The 25,348-nt window shown below is 44.1% G+C and overlaps 1 protein-coding gene across 1 annotated transcript in view; it reads left to right on the plus strand.

Annotated features, from left to right (window-relative positions):
* The first annotated feature begins 15,989 nt into the window (after window positions 1–15,989).
* The window catches only part of vcp (valosin containing protein), a 55,804-nt gene continuing 46,445 nt past the window's right edge, over window positions 15,990–25,348 (plus strand). The window contains exon 1 of the mRNA XM_085973084.1: window positions 15,990–16,150. Coding sequence (XP_085829210.1) covers window positions 16,134–16,150 — 17 coding nt within the window. The 5' untranslated portion in view covers window positions 15,990–16,133. The remainder of the gene's footprint in view (window positions 16,151–25,348) is intronic.

The raw sequence follows: 25,348 nt of genomic DNA on the forward strand, positions 1-25,348 counted from the left end.
CAGAAAGAGGCCATTTGGCCCAATGTGCCTCTTTGGTAGAGCTATCCAATTAGTCTCACTCCCTTGCACCTTCCGCATAGCCCTGTAATTTTTTTCCACTTCAAGTATTTATCCAATTCCCTTTTGAAAGGTACTATTGAATCTGCTTCCACCACTCTTTGAGGCAGTGCATTCCATATCACAACTCGCTGCGTAAATTTTTTTCCCTCCTGTCATCTTTTGTTCTTTTGCCATTCACCTTAAATCTGTGTCCTGGTTAACGACCCTTCTGCCACTGGAAACAATTTCTCCTTATTTACTCTATCAAAACCATTCATAATTTTGAACACCACTATCAAGTCTCCTCTTAACCTTCACTGCTCTAAGGAGAACAACCCCAGCTTCTCCTGTCTCTCCACATAACTGAGGTCCCTCATCCCTGGTGCCATTCTTGTCAATCTCTTTTGCACCCTCTCTAAGGCTTTGAGATCCTTCCTGAAATGTGGTGCCCAGAATTGAACACAATACTCCAGCTGGTGCCTAACCAGTGTTTTATAAAAGTTTAACATAACTTACTTGCTTTTGTACTCTATGCTTCTCCTTATAAAGCCAAGGATCCCATATGTTTTTTTAACGGCCTTCTCAACGATTTGTGTACATACACCCCCAGGTCGCCCTGTTCCTGCATCTCCTTTAAAATTGTACCATTTAGTTTATATTGCCACTTGTGGTGTATGTAACCTGTTCCACCTTAAGGTGGAACAGGCTTAAGTTCTCTTAAGAGATGTACTACTTTCTCTGGCTGCTGTATACGTAATACCGGTGGTGACCACCGGTATATAAGCACTGTGTAGTAATATTGTATTTAGTAGTAGTCCTGACCTCCAACCAGTAAAGACCTGTTGAACTTTAATCTTGTAGTCTGTTAGTAATTACAACTAGAACACACAGACTTAACAGTGGCGACGAGTCCGATTCTTACCCTGCGGCAGTTTATATCCACGGCGGCTTCGTCCACAGAACGGACGTCGAAGAGAGGCTTCCACCCTCATCACCCTGCTGGAAGACATGTCGCGCGGCAGACATCGAGAAACCAGAGTGCAGAAGACATCCTGAACTCGAAGCCTCCATCAGCGGCTGTCAGCTATCTTCTTTCTACCTCGGTGGTGGGTAAGCCGGGCAGCGACGCGACCAGAAAGTCGGCCGCGTTGGCTGTACAGACGGGGAGGGAAGACGGAGGAATAAGGGCGGTGAGATCGATCGCGACCGGAGATAAGGGCCGGGCTGCATTCGGGCCGAAAGGCGCAGCGCGGGGACATCGATCGCGGCTGGTGATAAGGGCCGGGCCGCATTCGGGCTAAAAAGGCGCAGCGTCTGGGGCAACTGAAGGCGCGAGAGCCGCGGTGAAGCGGAGACAGCGTCGGACGGGTGAAGACCGCCAAGCGCGGGAAAACCGCCATTTTGTAGGCGGAGGACGAAGACAAGAGCGGGAAGCCGCCATCTTGGATAAAAATAAATTAAATTGCAACGATGCCTAAACATGGGAACATTAATACCTTTGATAGCGACATCGAAGATTGGGCCATGTATGTAGAACGCATACAAAATTATTGTAAAGCAAATAAAATCCCAGATGAAGAGAAAGCACTAACATTATTAAACTTAATGGGTGCGAAGACATACGGGCAATTGAAACACCTTTTATCACCAAATGAACCGGCGGATAAGACGTTCGACGAGATTGTTACTGTCCTGAAAAATCACCTGAACCCCACGCCGCTGATGCTAGCGGAACGATTTAAATTTTACAGCAGAAGGCAGCTGAAGGATGAAAACAATGCTGAATATTTAATGGGATTGCGTAAGCTAGCAAAGTACTGTCAGTTTGGAACGAGACTGACAGAGGCGCTACGAGATAAATTTGTGTGTGGTTTATTAAAAGAAGATACACAAAAGCGACTGCTCGAGGAGAATGAGCTGACGCTTGAGAAAGCGGTCACTATGGCAGCAGCACACGAAGCCGCAGCGAGAGGCACGGCAGTAATGCAGCTACGGTCACCGGAACTGAGTACAAATAAATTGGGTTTGAGTACTGTAAAATGTTATCGTTGTGGAAAGACAACGCACGATCAGAACCAGTGTTGGTTTAAAAACCAAGAATGCAGAACGTGTGGCAGGCTTGGCCACATAGCTAAAGTATGCCGGTCAGGAAAGAAGACCAGCAACAAAAAGTCACCGCAAGGAAAATACATAAAGGTACACAAGGTGACAAAGAACAGTTCGACCGAACAGAAGTCAGATTCAGACGCTAGCAGTAATGAACTGGGTAGCTTAAGAGTACACAACGTTGGTAAGGATGCAGATCTCCAGACAATTTGGGTCACCCTTCAGATAGCAGGAGTCCAAGTAAAGATGGAATTGGACACTGGATCGGCATTGACGGTCATGAATAAGAAAGATTACAAAAGGTTATTCCAACATATTCCCCTACGGGATACGGAGATTATATTGAAAACATACACGGGGCAAAGAGTGTACCCCATCGGAAAGATAGAGGTAAAAGTGGTCCACAAGGGCGAAGAAAGCCAAGTAATGGACTTATATGTGCTACCTGAAGGAGGTCCACCACTACTGGGATGGGAGTGGATTAGGAAAATGAATATGGACTGGCACTCCTTGAAGGCACTAACGATAGATTCCGGGGAAACAGATGTCAAACTTAAACGATTGTCCAAAATATTGGATGATGCTAAAGAGGTGTTCCAGCAGGGACTGGGAACACTGAGAGGAATTACGGCAAACATCAAGATTGATGAACATGCACACCCAAAAATTTTTAAAGCCTATGCAATACGACCTACTGTAGAAGCGGAACTGGAAGCGCTAGAACGTTCAGGTGTACTGTCTAAGGTAGATTGGAGTGAGTGGGCTACGCCCATTGTTCCCGTTATGAAACGTCCTTCGAGCAACAAGCCAGGAGAACCAGGGAAGGTTCGCATCTGTGGCGATTTCAAAATCACTGTTAATCCGGTGCTTCACACGGTGCAGTATCCGCTTCCGCGGATTGAGGATATTTTTGCTTCGTTGTCTGGCGGGAAACACTTCACCAAGATAGACCTGGCGCAGGCGTACTTGCAGATGGAGGTTGAAGAAGAGTCACGCCAATACCTCACGATCAACACACATCGAGGTTTGTACCGGTACAATAGGCTGGTTTTTGGAGTGGCATCGGCTCCAGCAATTTGGCAGAGGGCCATGGAGCAGGTATTACAGGGAATTCCAGGCACACAATGTTACCTGGACGATATTCTGATTACAGGTGATGGTGATGAAGAACACCTCGCAAACTTGGAACTGGTGCTCAACAGACTGAAAGAGTATGGACTTAGAGTTAATCGGCAGAAATGCGAGTTCTTCCAGAAGCGGATCTCATACTGTGGTCATGTCATTGACCGGGAGGGGCTTCATAAGTCTCCTGACAAGATAGAGGCAGTTGTAAAGGCTCCCGCTCCGGATAATGTCTCTCAGTTGAGGTCGTTTCTAGGATTGATTAACTATTACCATAAATTTCTACCAAATCTATCCACGGTACTGCACCCGCTAAACGCTCTTTTACAGAAGGGGGTACCATGGGAATGGAGCGAAAACTGTAAGAAGGCATTTCGCAAAAGCAAAGAATTGATCACCTCAGAGGAAGTGTTGGCTCACTTCAACCCGACACTGCCTATTCGGTTGGCTTGTGATGCTTCTCCATATGGTATTAGGGCAGTACTCTCACACAAGTTGCCAAATGGCACGGAAAGGCCAGTCGCGTTTGCATCCAGATCATTGACCTCCGCTGAGCGCAACTATGCGCAGATCGATAGGGAGGCTCTCAGCCTTGTACGGGGAGTGAAGAAGTTTAATCATTACCTGCAGGGCCAAAAATTCACACTTCTGACAGACCATCAGCCGTTGGTATCCATTTTTAACCCTAAGAAGGGTGTTTCAGTGATGACAGCACAGCGTCTCCAGAGATGGTCCCTTTTCCTAGGGGCACATCAATATCAAATAGAATTCAAAGGTACGAAGCAGCATGGCAATGCTGATGGGCTGTCGCGCCTGCCACTACCTGAAGAAGAAGAAACGACGAAAGTTGACCCTGTTGAGTTATTTCATTCGACCATCATCGAGTGTTTACCAGTCACCAATGCAAGTATTGAAAGAGAAACCAGGAACGACCCGACACTGTCCAGAGTCTACGAGGTGACAGTGAAAGGATGGCCAACACGTGGTGATCCTCTGTTACCGGCATTCTCGGCAAGGCGAGACCAGCTGTCCGTCTGCCATGGTACTTTGATGTACGGGACAAGAGTGATTATTCCTCCCAAGTTAAGGGAAAGAGTTCTAAAAGAACTGCATGAAGGTCATCTGGGGGGCGTTAAGATGAAAAGTCTTGCTAGGGCTTATGTATGGTGGCCGGGTATTGACCAACAGATAGAGGAGTTGACGAAAAGCTGCGCTGGGTGCCAAAAAGTGCAAAATGCACCTCCGATCGCACCACTACACCCATGGGAATGGCCTTCAGCCCCATGGCAACGCGTACATATTGACTTTACTGGTCCATTCATGGACTCCATGTTCCTAATTGCGGTGGACGCACATTCCAAATGGCCAGAAGTGATCAAGATGAATACCACTACTTCAGAAAAGACAATCGCGGTGTTAAGAACAATATTCGCAAGGAACGGATTGCCAGAACAGATCTGTTCGGACAACGGACCACAGTTCGTGTCGGAAGAATTCCAAAAATTCTTAAAGAAGAATGGGGTGAAACATTATACCTCTGCCCCATATCATCCGGCGACAAACGGGTTGGCCGAGAGATTTGTCCAAACATTCAAAAAGGCAATAAAGGCCATGAACGATGATCAGATTCCGCTACAGCACAAGGTGGACAATTTCCTAATGGCATATCGAAACGCCGCTCATGCAGTGACTAACCAAAGTCCTGCCATGATGTTTTATAACAGGAGGTTGCGGTCCAGGTTGGACTTGTTAAAACCAAATGTGCGGAGGGAAGTGGAAAACAAACAGTTCCGGCATATTAATAACAAGACCACTCGAAGTTTCGACGTAGGACAACCAGTGTTGGCAAGGGGCTATGGAAACGAAAAATGGCAGTCCGGAACAATTCGGGCCAGACAAGGACCTCTGATGTACACAGTAGATATTGGTAACAATGTGATAAGGCGTCATGCGGATCAACTGGTAGAATCGAGAGCAAGGGTCAAACTCATGGTTGTGACGAGAGACAACTGTGGAAGACGTTAATGAACCTGAAGCATCTACCTCGGCAGGGAATGTCCCTGATGATGATAACACCCAATGCATGGGAGACCAACTGGAGGAGTCACCTCAGCAACAGGAATCGGAGACCACTGAAAGGCGTTATCCAAACCGAATCAGAAGGCCTCCTGAGAGACTGAACCTTTGAACTGTTTATACCTGAAGTTATATATGTTATTATGTTATGTTAAATGGGGATATGACTGTTAAGCTAAAAAGGGAGGATTGTGGTGCATGTAACCTGTTCCACCTTAAGAGAACTTAAGCCTGTTCCACCTTAAGAGATGTACTACTTTCTCTGGCTGCTGTATACGTAATACCGGTGGTGACCACCGGTATATAAGCACTGTAGTAATATTGTATTTAGTAGTAGTCCTGACCTCCAACCAGTAAAGACCTGTTGAACTTTAATCTTGTAGTCTGTGTTAGTAATTACAACTAGAACACACAGACTTAACACCACTCCTCATTCGTCCTACCAAAATGTATCACTTCATACATCTCTGCGTTAAATTGCAGCTGCCATGTGCCTGCCCATTTCACCAGTCTATGTCCTCTGAAGTCTGTTACTCTCCTCCTCATTGTTTACTACATTTCCAAGTTTTGTATCATCTGCAAACTTTTAAGTTATGCCCTTTATACCCAAGTCTAGGTCATTAATATATATCAAAAAAAGCAGCGGCCCTAATACACTAGGGAACACCACTGTATACTTCCCTCCAGTCTGAAAAACAATTGTTCACCACTACTCTCTTCGCCAACTAGACACAAAAGGCATCAAAGTGGTATGGGGAGAGAGCAGGAATTTGGTACTGAGATAGAGGATCAGCCATAATCGTGTTGAATGGCCTACTCCTGCTCCTATTTTTTTATGTTTCTGTCCCTTAACCAATTTGGTATCCACGCTGCCACTGTCCCTTTAATCCCATGGTTTTTAATTTTACTAATTATGTCAAATCTATTGCATGGTACTTTATCAAACTCCTTTTGAAAGTCCATACACACAACATCAAGCATACTACCCTTATCGACCCTCTCTGTTACTTCATTGAAGAACTCAATCAAGTTAGTCATACACGATTTGTCTTTAACAAATCTGTAGTGACTTTCATTTATTAGCCCATACCTTTCCAAGTGCCAATTAATTTAATCCAAGTATTCAAGATTCAAAGGGTATATACAAGATAAATATTAATATGTTTAACATTGTCACAGATTCTACAAGAGAGCATAACCTTAAACTTAGAAGATGGAAGATGAAAAGACAGTTTAGATTTAAATAATTTAAACAGTCTTCCCTCGTCTCTTTAGCTCTCTGGAACTATTTCGTGCCAACTTTTTATGAGGATTTATTTGTTTTGAGCCTGATTAACCTTTCTGAGACATCCATCTCATTTATAACAAAGTCATTAATTTTAGTCATAGAGTTATACAGCACGGATAGAGGCCCATCGTGTCCGCGCCGGCCATCACGCCCTGTCTAATCTAATCCCATATTCCAGCATTTGGTCCGTAGCCTTGTATGCTATGGCATTTCAAGTGCTCATCCAAATGCTTCTTGAATGTTGTGAGGGTTCCAGCCTCCACAACCCTTTCAGGCAGTGAGTTCCAGACTCCAACCACCCTCTGGGTGAAAAAGTTCTTTCTCAAATCCCCTCTAAACCTCCCGCCCTTTACCTTGAATCTATGCCCCCTAGTTATTGACCCTTCTACTAAGGGAAAAAGCTCCTTAGTATCCATCCTATCTATGCCCCTCATAATTTTGTACACCTCAATCATGTCCCCCCTCAGCCTCCTCTGCTCCAAGGAAAACAAACCCAATCTGCCCAGTCTCTCTTCATAGCTGAAGCGCTCCAGCCCTGGTAACATCCTGGTGAATCTCCTCTGCACCCTCTCCAAAGCTATCACATCCTTCCTGTAGTGTGGCGACCAGAACTGCACACAGTATTCCAGCTGTGGCCTAACCAGTGTTTTATACAGCTCCATCATAACCTCCTTGCTCTTATATTCTATGCCTCGGCTAATGAAGGCAAGTATCCCATATGCCTTTTTTACCACCTTATCCACCTGTTCCGCCGCCTTCAGGGATCTGTGTACTTGCACACCCAGATCCCTCTGACCCTCCGTCTTGCCTAGGGTCTTACCATTCATTGTGTATTCCCTTGCCTTGTTAGTCCCCCCAAAGTGCATCACCTCGCACTTTTCCGGGTTAAATTCCATTTGCCGCTGTTCCGCCCATCTGACCAACCCATCTATATCGTCCTGCAGACTGAGCCTACCCTCCTCGCTATTTACCACCCTACCAATTTTTGTATCATCCGCGAACTTACTGATCATACCTTTTACATTCATATCCAAGTCATTAATGTAGACCACAAACAGCAAGGGACCCAGCACCGATCCCTGTGGTACCCCACTGGCCACAGGCTTCCAGTCACAAAAACAACCTTCGACCATCACCCTCTGCCTTCTGCCACTAAGCCAGTTTTGTATCCAACGTGCCAAGGCACCCTGGATTCCATGGGCTCTTACCTTCTTGACCAGTCTCCTGTGCGGGACTTTATCGAAGGCCTTACTGAAATCCATGTATACCACATCCACTGCGTTACCCTCATCCACACACCTAGTCACCCCCTCAAAAAATTCAATCAAATTAGTCAGACATGATCTTCCCTTGACAAAGCCATGTTGGCTATCCCTGATTAATCCTTGCCTCTCCAAGTGGAGACTAATTTTGTCCCTCAGAATTTTTTCCAATAATTTTCCCACCACTGATGTTAGGCTCACTGGCCTGTAGTTCCCCGGTTTTTCCCTACTCCCCTTCTTGAATAATGGTACTACATTAGCGGTTCTCCAGTCCTCTGGCACATCCCCTGAGGCCAGAGAGGTTCTGAATATGTGTGTTAGAGCCCCCGCAATCTCTTCCTTTGCCTCACACAGCAGCCTGGGATACATTTCGTCCGGGCCTGGGGATTTATCCATTTTTAGGCCTGCTAAAACCGCCAATACCTCCTCCCTCTCGATGTTAATATGTTCGAGCATATCACAGTCCCCCCGCCCTATTTCTGTGTCTACATCGTCCCTCTCCATAGTGAAAACAGATGCAAAAAATTCATTTAGAACCCCTCCTACATCTTCCGGCTCCACACACACATTGCCACTTTTGTCCCTAATGGGCCCTATTTTTTCCCTAGTTATCCTCTTACCCTTAATATACTTATAAAACATCTTAGGATTTTCCTTTATTTTGCTCGCCAGTGTTATTTCATGGCCCCTCCTTGATCTCCTAATTTATTTTTTAAGTATCCCCCTGCACTTTTTGTACTCCTCTAGGGCTTCCTCCGTCTTTAGCCTTTTGTATCTGCCAAAAGCCCACCTTTTTTTTTTAATCCATTCTCGTATATCCCCTGACATCCAAGGTTCCCTGTGGTTTTTGGAACCACCCTTGACCTTTACGGGAACATGTTGCCATTGTATGATCTCAATCTCCCTTCTGAAAGCCTCCCATTGCTCCGATGCGGATTTTCCTACAAGTAGCTGATCCCAGTCCAGTTTGGCCAGATCCTGCCTTATCCTATTAAAATCGGCCTTCCCCCAATTTAGAACCTTTATTTCCGGCCCATCACTGTCCTTTTCCATGACCACCTTAAATCTCACCATATTATGGTCACTGTCACCAAAGTGCTCACCTACTAGCACTTCTTCCACTTGGCCGGCCACATTCCCTAGAATTAGGTCCAGTACCGCCCCCTCTCTTGTAGGACCTTCTACATGCTGGCTCAAAAAGCTCTCCTGGATGCACTTTAAGAATTCTACACCCTCTGTGCCTTTCACACTCTGACTATCCCAGTTAATATTGGGGAAGTTGAAATCCCCCATTACTATTACCCTATTATTTGCACATTTCTCTGAGATTTGCCTACATATCTGTTCCTCTATCTCCCCCTGACTGTTTGGAGGTCTATAGTACACTCCCAGCAAAGTGCTTGCCCCCTTCTTGTTTTTAAGCTCCACCCATATGGCCTCATTAGAGGAACCTGCTAATATATCATCCCTCCTTACTGCAGTAATTGACTCCTTAATTAATATTGCGACACCCCCTCCTCTTATACCCCCCCCTCTGTCTCGCCTGAAGATTCTGTACCCCGGAATATTGAGCTGCCAGTCTTGCCCCTCCCTCAACCATGTCTCCGTGATAGCAACAGTATCATACTCCCATGTGTTTATCAACACCTTCAGTTCATCCACCTTATTTGCAAGACTCCTTGCATTAAAATAGATGCCATCCAGCCTTGCCCTTGTATATTTGCCCTGTCTACCAAGCTGACTTGTTTTTTTCTCTATAATTGGCAGCACATCACCCCCTATTTCAGCTCCCCTCTGTATCCCATCCCCCTGCCAAGTTAGTTTAAACCCCCCCCAACAGTGCTAGCAAACCTCCCCGCAAGGATATTTGTCCCGCTCTGGTTCAGGTGCAACCCGTCCGACTTGTACAAGTCCCACCTTTCCCAGAAGCAGGCCCAGTGATCCAGGAAACTAAAACCCTCCCTCCTGCACCAACTCTTTAGCCATGCATTCATCTGTTCTATCCTCCTATTCCTATACTCACTAGCACGTGGCACTGGGAGTAATCCAGAGATTACAACCTTTGAGGTCCTGTTCTTTAACCTGCTACCTAGCTCCCTATATTCTTGATGCAGGACCTCATCCCCCTTCCTACCTATGTCGTTGGTCCCAATGTGGACCACGACCTCTGCCTGTTCACCCTCCCCCTTAAGAATGCCCTGTAGCCGCTCAGTGACATCCATGACCCTGGCCCCAGGGAGGCAACAAACCATCCTGGAGTCACGTTTGCGGCCACAGAAACGCCTATCTGTTCCCCTTACGATAGAATCCCCCACCACTATTGCTCTCCCACTCTTTTTCCTCCCTTTCTGAGCAGCAGAAGCGTCCCTGGTGCCAGGAAGCTGGCTGCTGCTGCCTTCCCCTGGTGAGTCATCCCCCTCAACAGTATCCAACTTGGTATACCTGTTTGAAAGGGGGATGTCCGCAGGGGGCCCCTGCACTTCCTGCCTGCCTCTGTTGCTCCGCCTGATGGTCACCCAGTTTCTTTCTGCCTGTGCAGCCCTACCCTGCGGCGTGAACAACTCGCTAAACGTGCTATCCACGACCCTCTCAGCATCGCGCATGCTCCAAAACTCATCCACCCGCAGCTCGAGCGCCGCAATGCGGTCTACAAGTAGCTGCAGCTGGATGCATTTCCCGCACACATGGTCGCCAGGGACACTGGCAGCGTCCCTGACTTCCCACATGGAGCAAGAGGAGCAGAACACGGGTCTGAGCTCTCCTGCCATGACTTCCTCCTTTAATTAATCTAAAAATTTATTCAATACCCCAGTTACAGGTATACTCTAGGGCGCTTTATTTACCAACTGTCCTCACTGCAACACAGAGACCCTAGAAATTTAACACCACAGAATTCAAGCTTGTAATGAAAAGAGAGAAATACTCACCAACCAATCACTTACCTGCTCCCTGGTGACGTCACACCCTGATTACTTTTTACCTCTCTGCTACCTTCTGAGCTCGCAGACTGGAGTTTGGTATGCCTCTCCTGCGGATGTCTTTGTTATAAGAAGGAATGTTGCTCATATCTTCCCTTGTGAATACATGGAGGAAGTAATCACAGTATTTAATATTTTGTGATTGTCCTCACTTTTAATCTTACACCTTTTATGGTTTTCACCTCTTCTCTGACTGCCCATATAGATTTTTTCTTACATAGCAAGTGAGGCAAAACATAGTATATCATTGGGCAAGTCCTTTAAGGACTCTGTGTTATTAATAACAACTGAATTCTGAGCAATGTAGGGAGCGCCACTGTGAAACCATGTGACTGGCAAAACTACATGAACCTCATGTTGAATAATTACTTTGCGTCAGTATTTACAGGAGAGGAAAACAATAGCATGCCAGAAATCCCAAGGAAACTAATATTAAATCAGGGACAGGAACTCAATAAAATTAACGTAAGTAAAATAACCGTAATGAAGAAAATAATGGCACTAAAGAGTGACAAATCCCCAGGGCCAGATGGTTTCCATCCCAGGATTTTAAACGAAGTAGGTGAGCACATTGCAGATGCCCTAACTATAATCTTCCAAAGTTCTCTCGATTCAGGAACCATTCCTTTAGATTAAAAATAAGAGTGCAACAGAAAATGGGGCCAAAACAAGGAGAAATAGTAAAAAGACAAAGTTAAAAGCTCTATATCTGAATGCACGCAGCATTCGTAACGAGATAGATGAGTTGATGGCACAAATAGATACAAATGGGTATGATCTGATCACCATTACAGAGACGTGGTTGCAAGGTGGCCAGGGCTGGGAACTGAATATTCCAGGGTATCTGACAATTCGGAAAGATAGACAGAAAGGAAAGGGAGGTGGGGTGGCTTTGTTGGTAAAGGATAGGATCAGTGCAGTGGTGAGAAGTGATATTGGCTCAGAAGATCAAGATGTAGAATCGGTTTGGGTGGAGATAAAAAATAACAAAGGGAAAAAGTCTCTGGTGGGCGTAGTCGACAGGCCTCCGAACAGTAGCAATTCTGTTGGACAGAGTATAAATCAACAAATAATGGAGGCCTGTAAAAAAAGGTACGGTAATAATCATAGGTGATTTTAATCTCCATATTGATTGGACAAATCAAATTGGCCATAGTAGCCTTGAGGAGGAGTTCATAGAGTGTATGCGGGATGGTTTCCTAGAACAGTATGTAATGGAACCAACCAGGGATCAGGCTATCTTGGATCTGGTACTGTGTAATGAGACAGAATTAATAAATGATCTCATAGTAAAGGATCCTCTAGGAAAGAGTGATCATAGCATGGTTGAATTTCAAATTCAGTTGGAGGGTGAGAAAGTTGTATCTCAAACCAGTGTCCTGATCCTAAAAAAGGCAATTACAATGGCATGAGGGCAGCACTGACTAAAGTGGACTGGAAAAGTAAATTAAAGGGTAAGACAGTTGAAATGCAGTGGCAGACATTAAAGGAGATATTTCATAACTCTCAACAAAAATATATTCCAGTGAGAAAGGAAGATTTTAAGAGAAGGGAGCACCATCATGGCTAACTAAAGAAGTAAAAGATGGTATCAAATTGAAAACGAATGCATACAATGTGGCCGAGATTGGTGGGAGGCCAGAGGATTGGGAAATTTTTAAAAACCAGCAATGGATAACTAAAAAAATAATAGAGAAGATGAATTATGAGAGTAAACTGGCAAGAAATATTAAAACCGAGAGTAAGAGCTTCCACAGGTATATAAAAAGGAAGAGAGTAGCTGAAGTAAACGTTGGTCCCTTAGAGGATGAGACTGGGGAATTAATAATGGGGAACCGGGAAATGGCTGAGACTCTGAACAAATATTTTGTATCTGTCTTCATGGTAGAAGACACTAACAACATCCCAATAATGGATAATCAAGGGGCCACAGGGAGGGGGCAACTAAAGACACTCACTATCATTAAGGAAAAAGTACTTGGTAAAATAATGGGACTAAAAGACGATAAGTCCCCTGGACCAGATGGCCTGCATCCCAGGGTCTTAAAAGAAGTGGCTGCAGAGATAGTGGATGCATTGGTTGCAATATACCAAAATTCCCTGGACTCTGGAGAGGTCCCAGCAGATTGGAAAACTGCAAATGTAACACTCCTATTTAAGAAAGGAGGGAGACAGAAAGCAGGAAACTATAGACCAGTTAGCCTAATATCCGTCGTTGGGAAAATGCTGGAGTCCTTCATTAAGGAAGCAGTAGCAAGGCATTTGGAAAATCATAATGCAGTCAAGCAGAGTCAGCATAGTTTTATGAAAGGGAGATCATGTTTAACAAATTTTCTGGAGTTCTTTGAGGATGTAATGAGCAGGGTGGACAAAGTTGAGCCAGTGGATGTGGTGTATTTGGATTTCCCAAAGGCATTTGATAAGGTGCTACATAAAAGGTTACTGCATAAGATAAGAGCTCACGGAGTTGGGGGTAATATATTAGCACGGATAGAAAATTGGCTAACTAACAGAAAGCAGAGAGTCGGGATAAATGGGTCATTTTCCGGTTGGCAAATGATAACTAGTGGGGTGCCACAGGGATCGGTGCTGGGGCCTCAATTATTTACAATCTACATTAATGACTTGGATGAAGGGACCGAGTGTAATGTAGCTAAGTTTGCGGATGATACAAAGATGGGTGGGAAAGCAAGTTGTGCAGAGGACTCAAAGAATCTGCAAAGGGATATAGACAAGCTAAGTGAGTGGGCAAACATTTGGCAGATGGAGTATAATGTGGGAAAGTGCGAGGTTATCCACGTTGGCAGGAAAAATAAAAAAGCAAATTATTATTTAAATGGAGAGCGATTACAAAATGCTACAGTTCAGAGGGACCTGGGGGTCCTTGTGCATGAAACACAAAAAGTTAGCATGCAGGTACAGCAAGTAATCAAAAAGGCAAATAGAATGTTGGCCTTTATTGCAAGGAGGCTGTAGTATAAAAGCAGGGAAGTCCTGCTACAACTGTACAGGGTATTGGTGAGACCACACCTTGAGTACTGCGTACAGTTTTGGTCTCCTTATTTAAGGAAGGATATATTTGCATTAGAGGCAGTTCAGAGACGATTCACTAGGTTAATTCCAGAGATGAGGTGGTTGACTTATGAAGAAAGGTTGAGCAGGTTTGGTCTACACTCATTGGAATTTAAAAGTATAAGATACTGAGGGGGCTCGACAAGGTAGATGCAGAGAGGATGTTTCCCCTCGTGGGGAAATCTAGAACTCGGGGGCATAGTTTCAGAATAAAGGGTCGCTCTTTTAGAACTGAGATGAGGAATTTCTTCTCTGAGGGTCGTAAATCTGTGGAATTCTCTGCCCCAAAGAGCCCTGGAGGCTGGGTCATTAAATACATTTAAGATGGAGATAGACAGATTTTTGCAATGTAAGGGAGTGAAGGGTTATGGGGAGTGGACGGGGAAGTGGCTTTGAGCTCAAGATCAGCCATGATCTTATTGAATGGCGGAACAAGCTGGAGGGGCTCAATGGTGTACTCCTGTTTCTATGTTCCATCGGAAACTGTGAGGCAGAGCTGAAAACCCATTTAAAACATTCTCAAAAACATTTTTAAGGTTCTTTAAAGCAAAAGAGATTTGGCAGATGGAATATAATACTGGAAAGTGTGAGGTTATGCACTTTGGCAGGAAAAATCATAGAGCAAGTTATCTTAATGGCAAGAAACTGGAAAGTACTGCAGTACAAAGGGATCTGGGGGTCCTGGTGCACGAAACACAAAAGGTTAGTATGCAGGTGCAGCAGGTGATCAAGAAGGCCAATGGAATGTTGGCTTTTATTGCTAGGGGGATGGAATATAAAAACAGGGAGGTATTGCTGCAGTTGTACAAGGTATTGGTGAGACCACACCTGGAATACTGCATACAGTTTTGGTGTCCATACTTAAGAAAAGACATACTTGCTCTCGAGTCAGTACAAAGAAGGTTCACTCGGTTAATCCCGGGGATGAGGGGATGGACATATGAGGAGAGATTGAGTAGATTGGGACTCTACTCATTGGAGTTCAGAAGAATGAGAGGCGATCTTATTGAAACATATAAGATTGTGAAGGGGCTTGATCGGGTGGATGCGGTGAGGATGTTCCCAATGATGGGTGAAACTAGAACTAGGGAGCATAATCTTAGAATAAGGGGCTGCTCTTTCAAAACTGAGATGAGGAGAAACTTCTTCACTGAGGGTGGTAGGTCTGTGGAATTTGCTGCCCCAGAAAGCTGTGGAAGCTACATCATTAAATAAATTTAAAACAGAAATAGACAGTTTCCTAGAATGGGAATTAGGGGTTATGGGGAGCGGGTGGAAATCGGACATGAGGCTAGGTTCGGATCGGTCATGGCTCTGTGGGTGGCGGAGCGGGCCCAGGGGCCGTGTAGCCTGGTCCTGCTCCTCCTACTTGTGTTCTAATTCTGTGTTAGATTTCAGGAGATGTTTCTATTCACAGGGATTAGTGGAGACCTCGGGAACAGGCTGCCAGCTAGGAGTCCTTCAAGAGTAAATTGGGCCTGTTCCACGCTGGGGTGGAGATCACCTCTTACAGAAGGAAATACAGGGACAGAGTGATCTCCTGGACGAGTTTCGATCGCCTAGATGGGTCGGAGAGGAATTTCCCAGATTTTTTCTCCCAAATTGGCCATTGGGTTTTTTATCTTTTTTTGCCTCTCCCAGGAGATCACATGGGTTCGGGTGGGATGGAGAGTGAAAGTAGATTTGAGGTTAGGATCAGATCAGCCATGATCTTATTGAATGGCGGAGCAGGCTCCAGGGGCCGATTGGCCTACTCCTGCTCCTATTTCTTATGTAAAATGGGTTATATATTTTAAAACCCAGAGTGGGCTGCGATGGTGCATCGTGCATATGGGCCATCAGCGCAGAGCAAGCGCTGTCGTATGACTCAACAGAAAGGCAGCGTTTTGTCCTTTTCGGGGTATGATGACTGACAGCTGAAGGCGGCCTCACGGAAGACCGGCTCGGAAGGTCTCGGGGCGCAGCCGCGTGAGGCAGGAGGGGCGGGGCGGTGACGTCAGGGCTCCAAGGAAGGTTCTGGATTGGGCAGCCTCGCTGTGAGCTCGGAGTGACGCGGCGTTGTGGTGGAGCGGCTGGCAGGGTTTTTTTTAACAACTCGGGAACCAGCAAGTGACGGGGGAGAGAGAAACATTAAGGGGCCAAATATTAAACACCGCCTTGTGAGCCGAAGAGGAAAAGACTGATCCAGCGATGGCTTCGGGAGTAGAGTGAGTATATCCTGGGGCTGATTGAAATAACTGGGCATTTTCCGGGATGTGTTGAAGGAGAGGTTTGTTCCCTCCCTCCCACTCCCTCTCTTTGAAGGCCGGTAGGCCTCAGGCTTTTCCTCGTCCGCTGCAGCAGGGGGGGGTGGGGGGGAAGGGAGAGGTTGGGTTGTTCCTCGTCCAATTTCACTGTGTCATTCAGGCCTAGCCGGGAGAGGCTGGGTCGGCTTGTCTTCTTTAAAGACGCTGAATTCAGCCGGCTGAGTTGCTGCCCTTGAATTATTTTCTCTTCCAGCTCGACGTGTCTGGAGAACCCCGCGCCGAAAGGGCTTCGCAATTATTTTACTTTCTTTCGGGTGATGAGGATGACGAGGGCGATTTTTTTTTAGGGCCTAGTTTGTTGGGGCCTCGCAGCGTCTCCACGGTCGCTGTTGCTGCCGCCGCTGACATCTTGCAGTGATCGAGATCAAACAGAAGGGGATTTAAATACTTTTTGTTTATTTTGACCTCACCCCAACACGACGAGCCTGCAATTTTTTTGTGAATAAGTAACACCCGTTCACGTTATTTTTTTTTAAGTGCCTACGTTATATTTATTTCCCCCCCCCCACCATTCTTCTTTTATCTGCTGATGTTTGAAAATGTTCCACTTGGACTATGCAGCCGTAAAAATTGAGATGGTTAGGAAGCGAGAAAAATAATTGTAACATTAATAAAATAATTGATTTCGAGTTTCCATTTTGAGTTGGGATTCCGCATTTACAATTGCAAGTTCACATGAATTAAATTGCTTTGATACCATGGTTCATTAATAACCATGAGACATTCATATTTTAACTTAAATTATATAGTGGAAGTGCACACTGTAATATTTTTGAAATAAATTTATACCCAAATCCCATGAAATCGCAGATACTTTTCGGTCATATCAATGAGTTTTTGGAAAAGCTGTAGCTCTTTCATGTCTGTGAACTAAACAATAATACGTTCTCTTGTGCATTATAATGTATTTGTACGATTGCCCATCTATAAAGAAGGCAACAAACTGAAGGCACATGAGAAATTGTAACCAGCAGTAAAATTACATGTGCAGCCAGGAAATCACTAGGGGGCCTGAAGGTTCACCTACTTGCCCCAAGTTGCATAGTTGAGATCATCCCAAGGCTGTCTTCTGAGTGGACAGGTCCTAGCACCTAATTTTCCCCACAGTTAGTGGGTGCTACCAATGTCCCCATCTCTGGTCATTTTAGGATGTAACTGGTAGAATAGATAAGGGAGAACCAGTGGATGTGGTGTATTTGGACTTTCAGAAGGCTTTCGATAAGGTCCTGCATAAGAGATTAGCGTGTAAAGTTAAGGCACATGGGATTGGGGGCAAGGTACTGACTTGGATAGAGAACTGGTTGGCAGACAGGAAGCAAAGAGTTGGAATAAACGGGTCTTTTTCCGAGTGGCAGGCAGTGACTAGTGGGGTACCGCAGGGATCGGTCCTAGGACCCCAGCTATTCACAATATATATAAATGATCTAGACGAGGGAACTAGATGTAATATCTCCAAGTTTGCAGAAGACATAAAGCTGGGTGGGCATGTGTGCTGTGAGGAGGATGCTGAGAAACTCCAGTATGATTTGGACAGCTTGGGTGATTGGGCAGAAGCATAGCAGATGCAGTATAATGTGGATAAATGTGAGGTTATCCATTTTGGTGGCAAAAACAGGAAGGCAGATTATTATCTGAACGGCAATAGATTGGGAAAAGGGGAAGTGCAACGAGACCTGGGTGTCCTTGTGCACCAGTCGCTGAAGGTAAGCATGCAGGTGCAGCAGGCGGTTAAGAAGGCAAATGGTATGTTGGCCTTCGTAGCAAGAGGGTTCGAGTACAGGAACAAGGATGTCTTGCTGCAGTTGTACAAGGCCTTGGTGAGACCCCACCTTGAGTATTGTGTACAGTTTTGGTCGCCTTATCTGAGGAAGGATGTTCTTGCCATGGAGGGAGTGCAGCGAAGATTCACCAGACTGATACCTGGGATGGCAGGAATGACGTATGAGGAGAGATTGGGTCGATTGGGCTTATACTCGCTGGAGTTTAGAAGAATGAGAGGGGATCTCATTGAAACTTATAAAATTCTGACAGGACTAGACAGACTAGATGCAGAAAGGATGTTCCCGATGGCCGGGGAGTCCAGAACCAGTGGTCACAGTCTAAGGATAAGGGGTAAACCATTTAGGACAGAGATGAGGAGGAATTACTTCACCCAGAGAATGGTGAACCTGTGGAATTCTCTACCACAGAAGGCAGTTGAGGCCAATTCATTAAACATATTCAAGAAGGAGTTAGATATATTTCTTAAGGCTAAAGGGATATGGGGAGAAAGCAGGGACAGGGTACTGAATTTGGATGATCAGCCATGATCTCATTGAATGGCGGAGTAGGCTTGAGGGGCCGAATGGCCTACTCCTGCTCCTATCTTCTATGTTTTAGTTCTTCAGCAAGGTGTCACCATAGCCCTGTCAATGAGTATCTTCAGCCAAATGTGCAGATCCTGTATAAAGCCCTCCATGTGTCTGGAAGTGTTATGTTGTCGATATTATGACTTGCGACAGTGCATTTAAATTAAATTATATACATAAACTGCTTGTGAAGTCTGCCAAGGTTGAATTACCCATTGAGCCTCCTGCCTGGAGATGTGATAAATATCAATGTGGTTTCACCGGTTCTTGTACTGCACTCTAAATATTAATCAGGCTAACTGGTTTGTACTTTTGTTTCCTTCGAATGATGGTGAAGGATGCTCTTAATACCTCATATCATCCAGAAAACTCCCCTAAGTAGGATTGAGTTCTGTAGTTCCAAAATTGTCATTGAATTAGACTAACCATGACTTATTGTAGTTTAAACTTTTTTTGGCTTGTTCGATGCCTTATGAAGTAGTTGGCAGTACCATGAGTAGAAATGATTTCCATATTCCTCCCTTATGTTCTATTTTATGCCATAAGTTCATTTTGAACAATTATAATGCAGGTTTTGTGATGTAGAGAGCCCTTTAATACCGCCATTATTCTGCCTATTGTTCCACCCACTCCAGGGGTGACTGACTGCCACCTTAACACCATCTTAGTTGAGTGTACCTTATATAATTTTTAAGAAAGAAAACACTAGCAACATTTTTATCCATTTGTCGCAGAACTGGAATTAACTTTTTTTTTTACCAGAGAGAGAGAGAGTGAGTTAGATTGCACTCTATCTGAATGCACGTAGCATTCGTAACAAAATAGACGAGTTAAAGGCACAAATAGCTACATATGGGTATGATCTTGTGGCCATTACAGAAACATGGCTGCAGGGTGACAATGCCTGGGAATTAAACATACCAGGTTATTTAACAATCAGGAAGGACAGGCAGGAAGGAAGGGGAGGTGGGGTGGCTATGTTAATAAAGGAAGGAATCACTGTAATACAGAGAAATTATATTGGGTCAAAGGATCAGGATAATGAAACAGTTTGGGTGGAGATAAGGAATAATAAGGGGAAAAAAACACTAGTGGGTGTAGTATATAGGCCTCCGAACAGTCGCAACTCGGTTGGACGGAGTATCAATCAGGAAATAGTTGAGGCTTGTAATAAGGGAACATCTATAATTATGGGGGATTTTAACTATCATATAAATTGGACGAATCAAATTGGGCAGGGCTGCCTTGAGGATGAGTTCATTGAGTGTATTAGGGATGGGTTTCTTGAGCAGTATGTAACTGAACCAACCAGGGGGCAGGCAACCTTAGATCTGGTCCTGTGTAACGAGACAGGATTAATTAAAAATGTCCTAGTAAAGGATCCCCTTGGAATGAGTGACCATAACATGGTTGAATTCCATATTCAGTTAGAGGGTGAGGAGGCTGTATCTCAAACAAGCGTGCTAAGCTTGAATAAAGGAGACTATGAAGGTATGAGAGCGGAATTGAGTAAAGTGGATTGGGAAAATAGGTTAAAGGATAAGACGATACATGATCAGTGGTGTACATTTAAGGAGTTATTTTACAAATTCCAAAAAAAGTATATTCCACTGAGGAAAAAAAGGGTGTAAAAGAAAAGACAGCCATCCGTGGCTAAGTAAAGAAATTAAGGATAGTATTCGACTAAAAACAAGGGCATATAAGGTAGCCAAATCTAGTGGGAGGATAGAGGATTGGGAAAACTTTAAAAGACAGCAAAAAATAACAAAAAGATTGATTAAGAAAGGGAAGATACATTATGAAAGTAAATTAGCAAAAAATATAAAGACAGATAGTAAGAGTTTTTATAGTTATATAAAAAGAAAAAGGGTGGCTAAAGTAAATGTTGGTCCCTTAGAGGATGAGACCGGGAAATTAATGGTGGGAAATATGGAGATGGCAAAAACACTGAATGAATATTTTACATCAGTCTTTACAGTAGAGGACACCAAGAATATCCCAACACTTGACAAGCAGGGGGCTATAGGGGGGGAGGAGCTAAATACGATTAAAATCACTAAGGAAGTAGTACTTGGTAAAATAATGGGACTCAAGGCGGATAAATCACCTGGACCTGATGGCTTACATCCCAGGGTTTTGAGGGAAGTGGCGGTAGGGATTGTGGATGCATTGGTAATAATCTTCCAAAACTCCCTGGACTCAGCAAAGGTCCCGGCAGACTGGAAAACTGCTAATGTAACACCCTTATTTAAAAAGGGCAGTAGACAGAAGGCTGGAAACTATAGACCGGTTAGCCTAACATCTGTGGTAGGTAAAATTTTGGAGTCCATTATTAAGGAGACAGTAACAGGACATTTGGATAATCATAATTTAATAAGACAAAGTCAGCATGGTTTTATGAAGGGGAAGTCATGTTTGACAAATTTGCTGGAGTTCTTTGAGGAAGTAACATATAGGGTGGATAAAGGTGAACCAGTGGACGTAGTGTATTTAGACTTCCAAAAGGCATTTGACAAGGTGCCACACAAAAGATTATTGCTTAAGATAAAAAATCACGGGATTGGGGGTAATATTCTGGCATGGATAGAGGATTGGCTATCTAACAGAAGGCAGAGAGTTGGGATAAATGGTTCATATTCAGACTGGCAATCAGTAACCAGTGGTGTTCCGCAGGGGTCAGTGCTGGGTCCCCAACTCTTTACAATCTATATTAACGATTTGGAGGAGGGGACCGAGTGTAACACGTCAAAGTTTGCAGATGATACTAAGATGGGAGGGAAAGTAGTGAGTGAGGAGGACATAAAAAACCTGCAAGGGGACATAGACAGGCTAAGTAAGTGGGCAGAGATTTGGCAGATGGAATACAATACTGGAAAGTGTGAGGTTATGCACTTTGGCAGGAAAAATCGTAGAGCAAGTTATTATCTTAATGGCAAGAAACTTGAAAGTACTGAAGTACAAAGGGATCTGGGGGTCCTGGTGCACGAAACTCAAAAGGTTAGTATGCAGGTGCAGCAAGTGATTAAGAAGGCCAATGGAATGTTGGCTTTCATTGCTAGGGGGATAGAATATAAAAATAGGGAGGTATTGCTTCAGTTGTACAAGGTATTGGTGAGACCGCACCTGGAATACTGCATACAGTTTTGGTGTCCATACTTAAGAAAGGACATACTTGCTCTCGAGTCAGTACAAAGAAGGTTCACTCGATTAATCCCGGGGATGAGGGGATGGACATATGAGGAGAGGTTGAGTAGATTGGGACTCTACTCATTGGAGTTCAGAAGAATGAGAGGCGATCTTATTGAAACATATAAGATTATGAAGGGGTTGGATCGGGTGGATGCAGGGAGGATGTTCCAGATGATGGGTGAAACTAGAACTAGGGGGCATAGTCTTAGAATAAGGGGCTGCTCTTTCAAAACTGAGATGAGGAGGAACTACTTCACTCAGAGGGTGGTAGGTCCATGGAATATGCTGCCCCAAAAAGCTGTCGAAGCTACATCATTACATAAATTTAAAACAGAAATAGACAGTTTCCTAGTAGAAAAGGGAATTAAGGGTTACGGGGAGCGGGCAGGAATTTGGACATGAGTCTAGGTTCGGATAGGTCATGGCCCTGTGGGTAGCGGAGCGGGCCCAGGGGCCGTGTAGCCTGATCCTGCTCCTGTTTTCGTGTGTCTAATGCTGTTAGATTCAGGAGATAGTCCTGTCATAGTGGATTGGCGGTTAGGATCAGATCAGCCATGATCTTATTGAATGGCGGAGCAGGCTCGAGGGGCCAATTGGCCTACTCCTGCTCCTATTTCTTATGTTCTTATGATGTAGCATTGTAACTCAGCTCTGTCCTTTTCAGGTCACTGAAGATTCCTATGTTCATTACGTAGTCTCTTAGTGAAATGTGAGGTGCAGGTCGTGATCCTTTTTTTAATAAAAAAATGTCTAGTCAGTCATGGAGTTAGAAATTGGAATGATTCTTGCACCTGTATGTGTATGGATGTCAGGTGATGATAGGAATGGGTTCGACTGTGATGTCTCCCTCCTTGTTAAATAGTTGTTCATATTGTCCATATTGATAACGTGAATAATGGGACACTTTGGTGAGGTGTTGAATGGCTGCTGACGCCTGTGGAACTAGCCTTGTGTGAATTGCTGCCAGCAGGAGATGGGGGAGGGAGGTTTTCTTGCGCTCCTGGGGGACATGTGCATTAAGAATAAATCTATGCAAACCGTCAAATATTAAGTACAGGGTAGCTATCCAACTCATGTTTACAGGTTTTAGTTTGCAAGCATGGCTGGAAAGTGTACACTATGCCTATATTCTAAAGCCAGCATTGTACTGAAATGATTTAGTGCAATTTACTGTAATTCTCATTTCACTATTTAAAAACTTCTCCAATATAGCGAATTACTTATTCATTTGTTAATTCTGAATGTCCAAAAACTATGCATCCAAGTCCAACGCACTCCTGGCCGGCCTGCCACCTTCCACCCTCCATAGACTTAACCTCATCCAGAACTCTGGTGCCAGTATCCCAACTTGCACCAAGTCCTATTCACCCATCACCCCTGTGCTCGCTGACCTACATTGGCTCCCGGTTGAGCAACGCCTCGATTTTTAAAATTCTCATCCTTGCTTTCAAATCCCTCCATGGCCTCGCCCCACCCTATTTCTGTAACCTTCTCCAGCCCTACAACCCTCCAAGATATCTGTTCTCCTCTAATTCTGGCCTCTTGCGCTTCCCTGATTTTAATAGCTTCATCATTGATGGCCGTGCCTTCAGCTACTGAGGTCCTACGCTCTGGAATTCCCTCCCTAAACCTCTCTGCCTCTCGTTCCTTCTTTAAGATGCCCCTTAAAACCTACCTCTTTACCCAGCTTTTGGTCATCTGCCCATATATCTTATGTGGCTTGGTGTCAAATTCTGTTTGATAAGGCTTCTGTGAAGCGCCGTGAGCCATTTTACTACGTTAAAGGCGCTATATAAATGCAAGATGTCGCATACAATCAATAATGGATACAATGGAGAGAATTATACAGTTGTAATTTAATCAAGGGTACCCTGATTACTGTTGGGTAAAATATCACAAGATTTAACTTCTTACTTAGTGTCTGATGCTTCGTAGCAGTATAGACCACTTTGGGGCAAGAGTGTTCTTTAAGTGACCACAAGTGTCGGGAGTCAATCCTGTTTTTGCTGATCTCTCTCTTTGCTGGTTTGTCCTATTTGAATGTTATGGGCTGCTTTTAGCAATGTTGACTCATTGGTGGATAATGAGTAACTTGATGTATGCAAATTAATGGAAACGTGGATGTAAATTTTATGTCTGTTGTCCTGAGGTGCCATGGCACGAGCCTCGTTGACAAGACAAAAGCTTGGACACCTCTGATGGGGCAGACACTCCAAGAAGAGATGTGTTGATAAGCTAATGGAGCCATAATGACTTTTGCCAAATTAAGTTGCATTAGCAGTATTGAGAGATTTCATGCAAAACATACTTACTTGTGAATTATGTTCTTCACTTTCCTTTTATCTTCTAATTTTAATTTTTTTTAGTATTTTGATTTTTTCAGTATTTTAAGGTGGAAATTGACAGGCAGGGATTCAGTATTACAAAAACTCATGTTTTTCAGACTTGGTTCAGTCAATCTGAGTTGTGAGTTCTTTTTACAGCTTTATTTAGGAATGCAAATTTTTTTTTCATGCTGTGTTTGAAAGGCGAGATTAAACACTACAAACTGAAATAGATGCTCTTTGATGTGAAACTGAGAGGTGCAGTCACCAGACTTTGAAAGAGAGAATCACTTTTTAAAAAAACCTAATGCCGTATTTTAAATTCTGGTTGAAGGAGAAGCTGAATGAATAAATACATTTGTTTTAAAATAAAGCCAAGTGGCAATTTGCTGTGATTCAAGGAAGTGTAATTGTTGACAAGTTTAGATGCCAACTCTAAAATGTAAGTGAATTGGCAACCAAAATAGTTTTAACTGAGACTTACTGAATATATTATGCTACATGTCATTTGCTGCATTGTTTTAATGTGTGAGCAGGTGTTACTTCAAGTTAAATTTGTGTGCTGCACCAGAGTGTACAATACAGTTTTCTCAAAATGCCCCACAGTGAAGTAATTGCTGAGTCATCTTGGAGAGACATTGAGTACTGGGATACTTCCTTCAGAAGTTGAGGTTGATTTGCATCCTGCAGCTGACTTGGCTGTCATTGCAAGTATTTGCCGCCTTGGCTATGGGATGGTGGATGTTTTGGGAGGCAAAATTGCACAGTATCCAAGGTTTTATACTGAAATAGAAGTATAGTTTACAGAAAACATCATGAAGTATGTAAGTAGTGTGTTACATCATGTTTCGGGAACCTTTTCAGTTGACTGAATAGCTATCTATTTGTGTAAAATGTAGCTGTTACCTTTATTCCCCTCTTTCAAAAGTCATTCTCTCGTTCTCTCCCTCCCCATTTGTATTCAACAACAGCAACTTGTATTTATATAGCACCTTTTTAACATAGTAAAATGTCCCAAGATTCTTCACAGGAGTGTTATAAGACAAAACATTTGCCACTGAGCCACATAAAGAGAAATTACAGCAGGTGACCCAAAGCTTGGTCAAAGGTAGGTTTTAAGGAGCATCTTAAAGGAGGAAAGAGCGGTAGAGAGGCAGAGGGGTTTAGGCAGGGAATTCCAGAGCTTAGGGTCCAGGCAATAGAAGGCACGGCCACCAATAGTTGAGCGTTATAATCAG

Source organism: Somniosus microcephalus, chromosome 2 (assembly GCF_052327205.1).
Source record: "Somniosus microcephalus isolate GS21.2 chromosome 2, FLI_Smic_1.0, whole genome shotgun sequence".
Taxonomy (NCBI): Eukaryota; Metazoa; Chordata; class Chondrichthyes; order Squaliformes; family Somniosidae; genus Somniosus; species Somniosus microcephalus.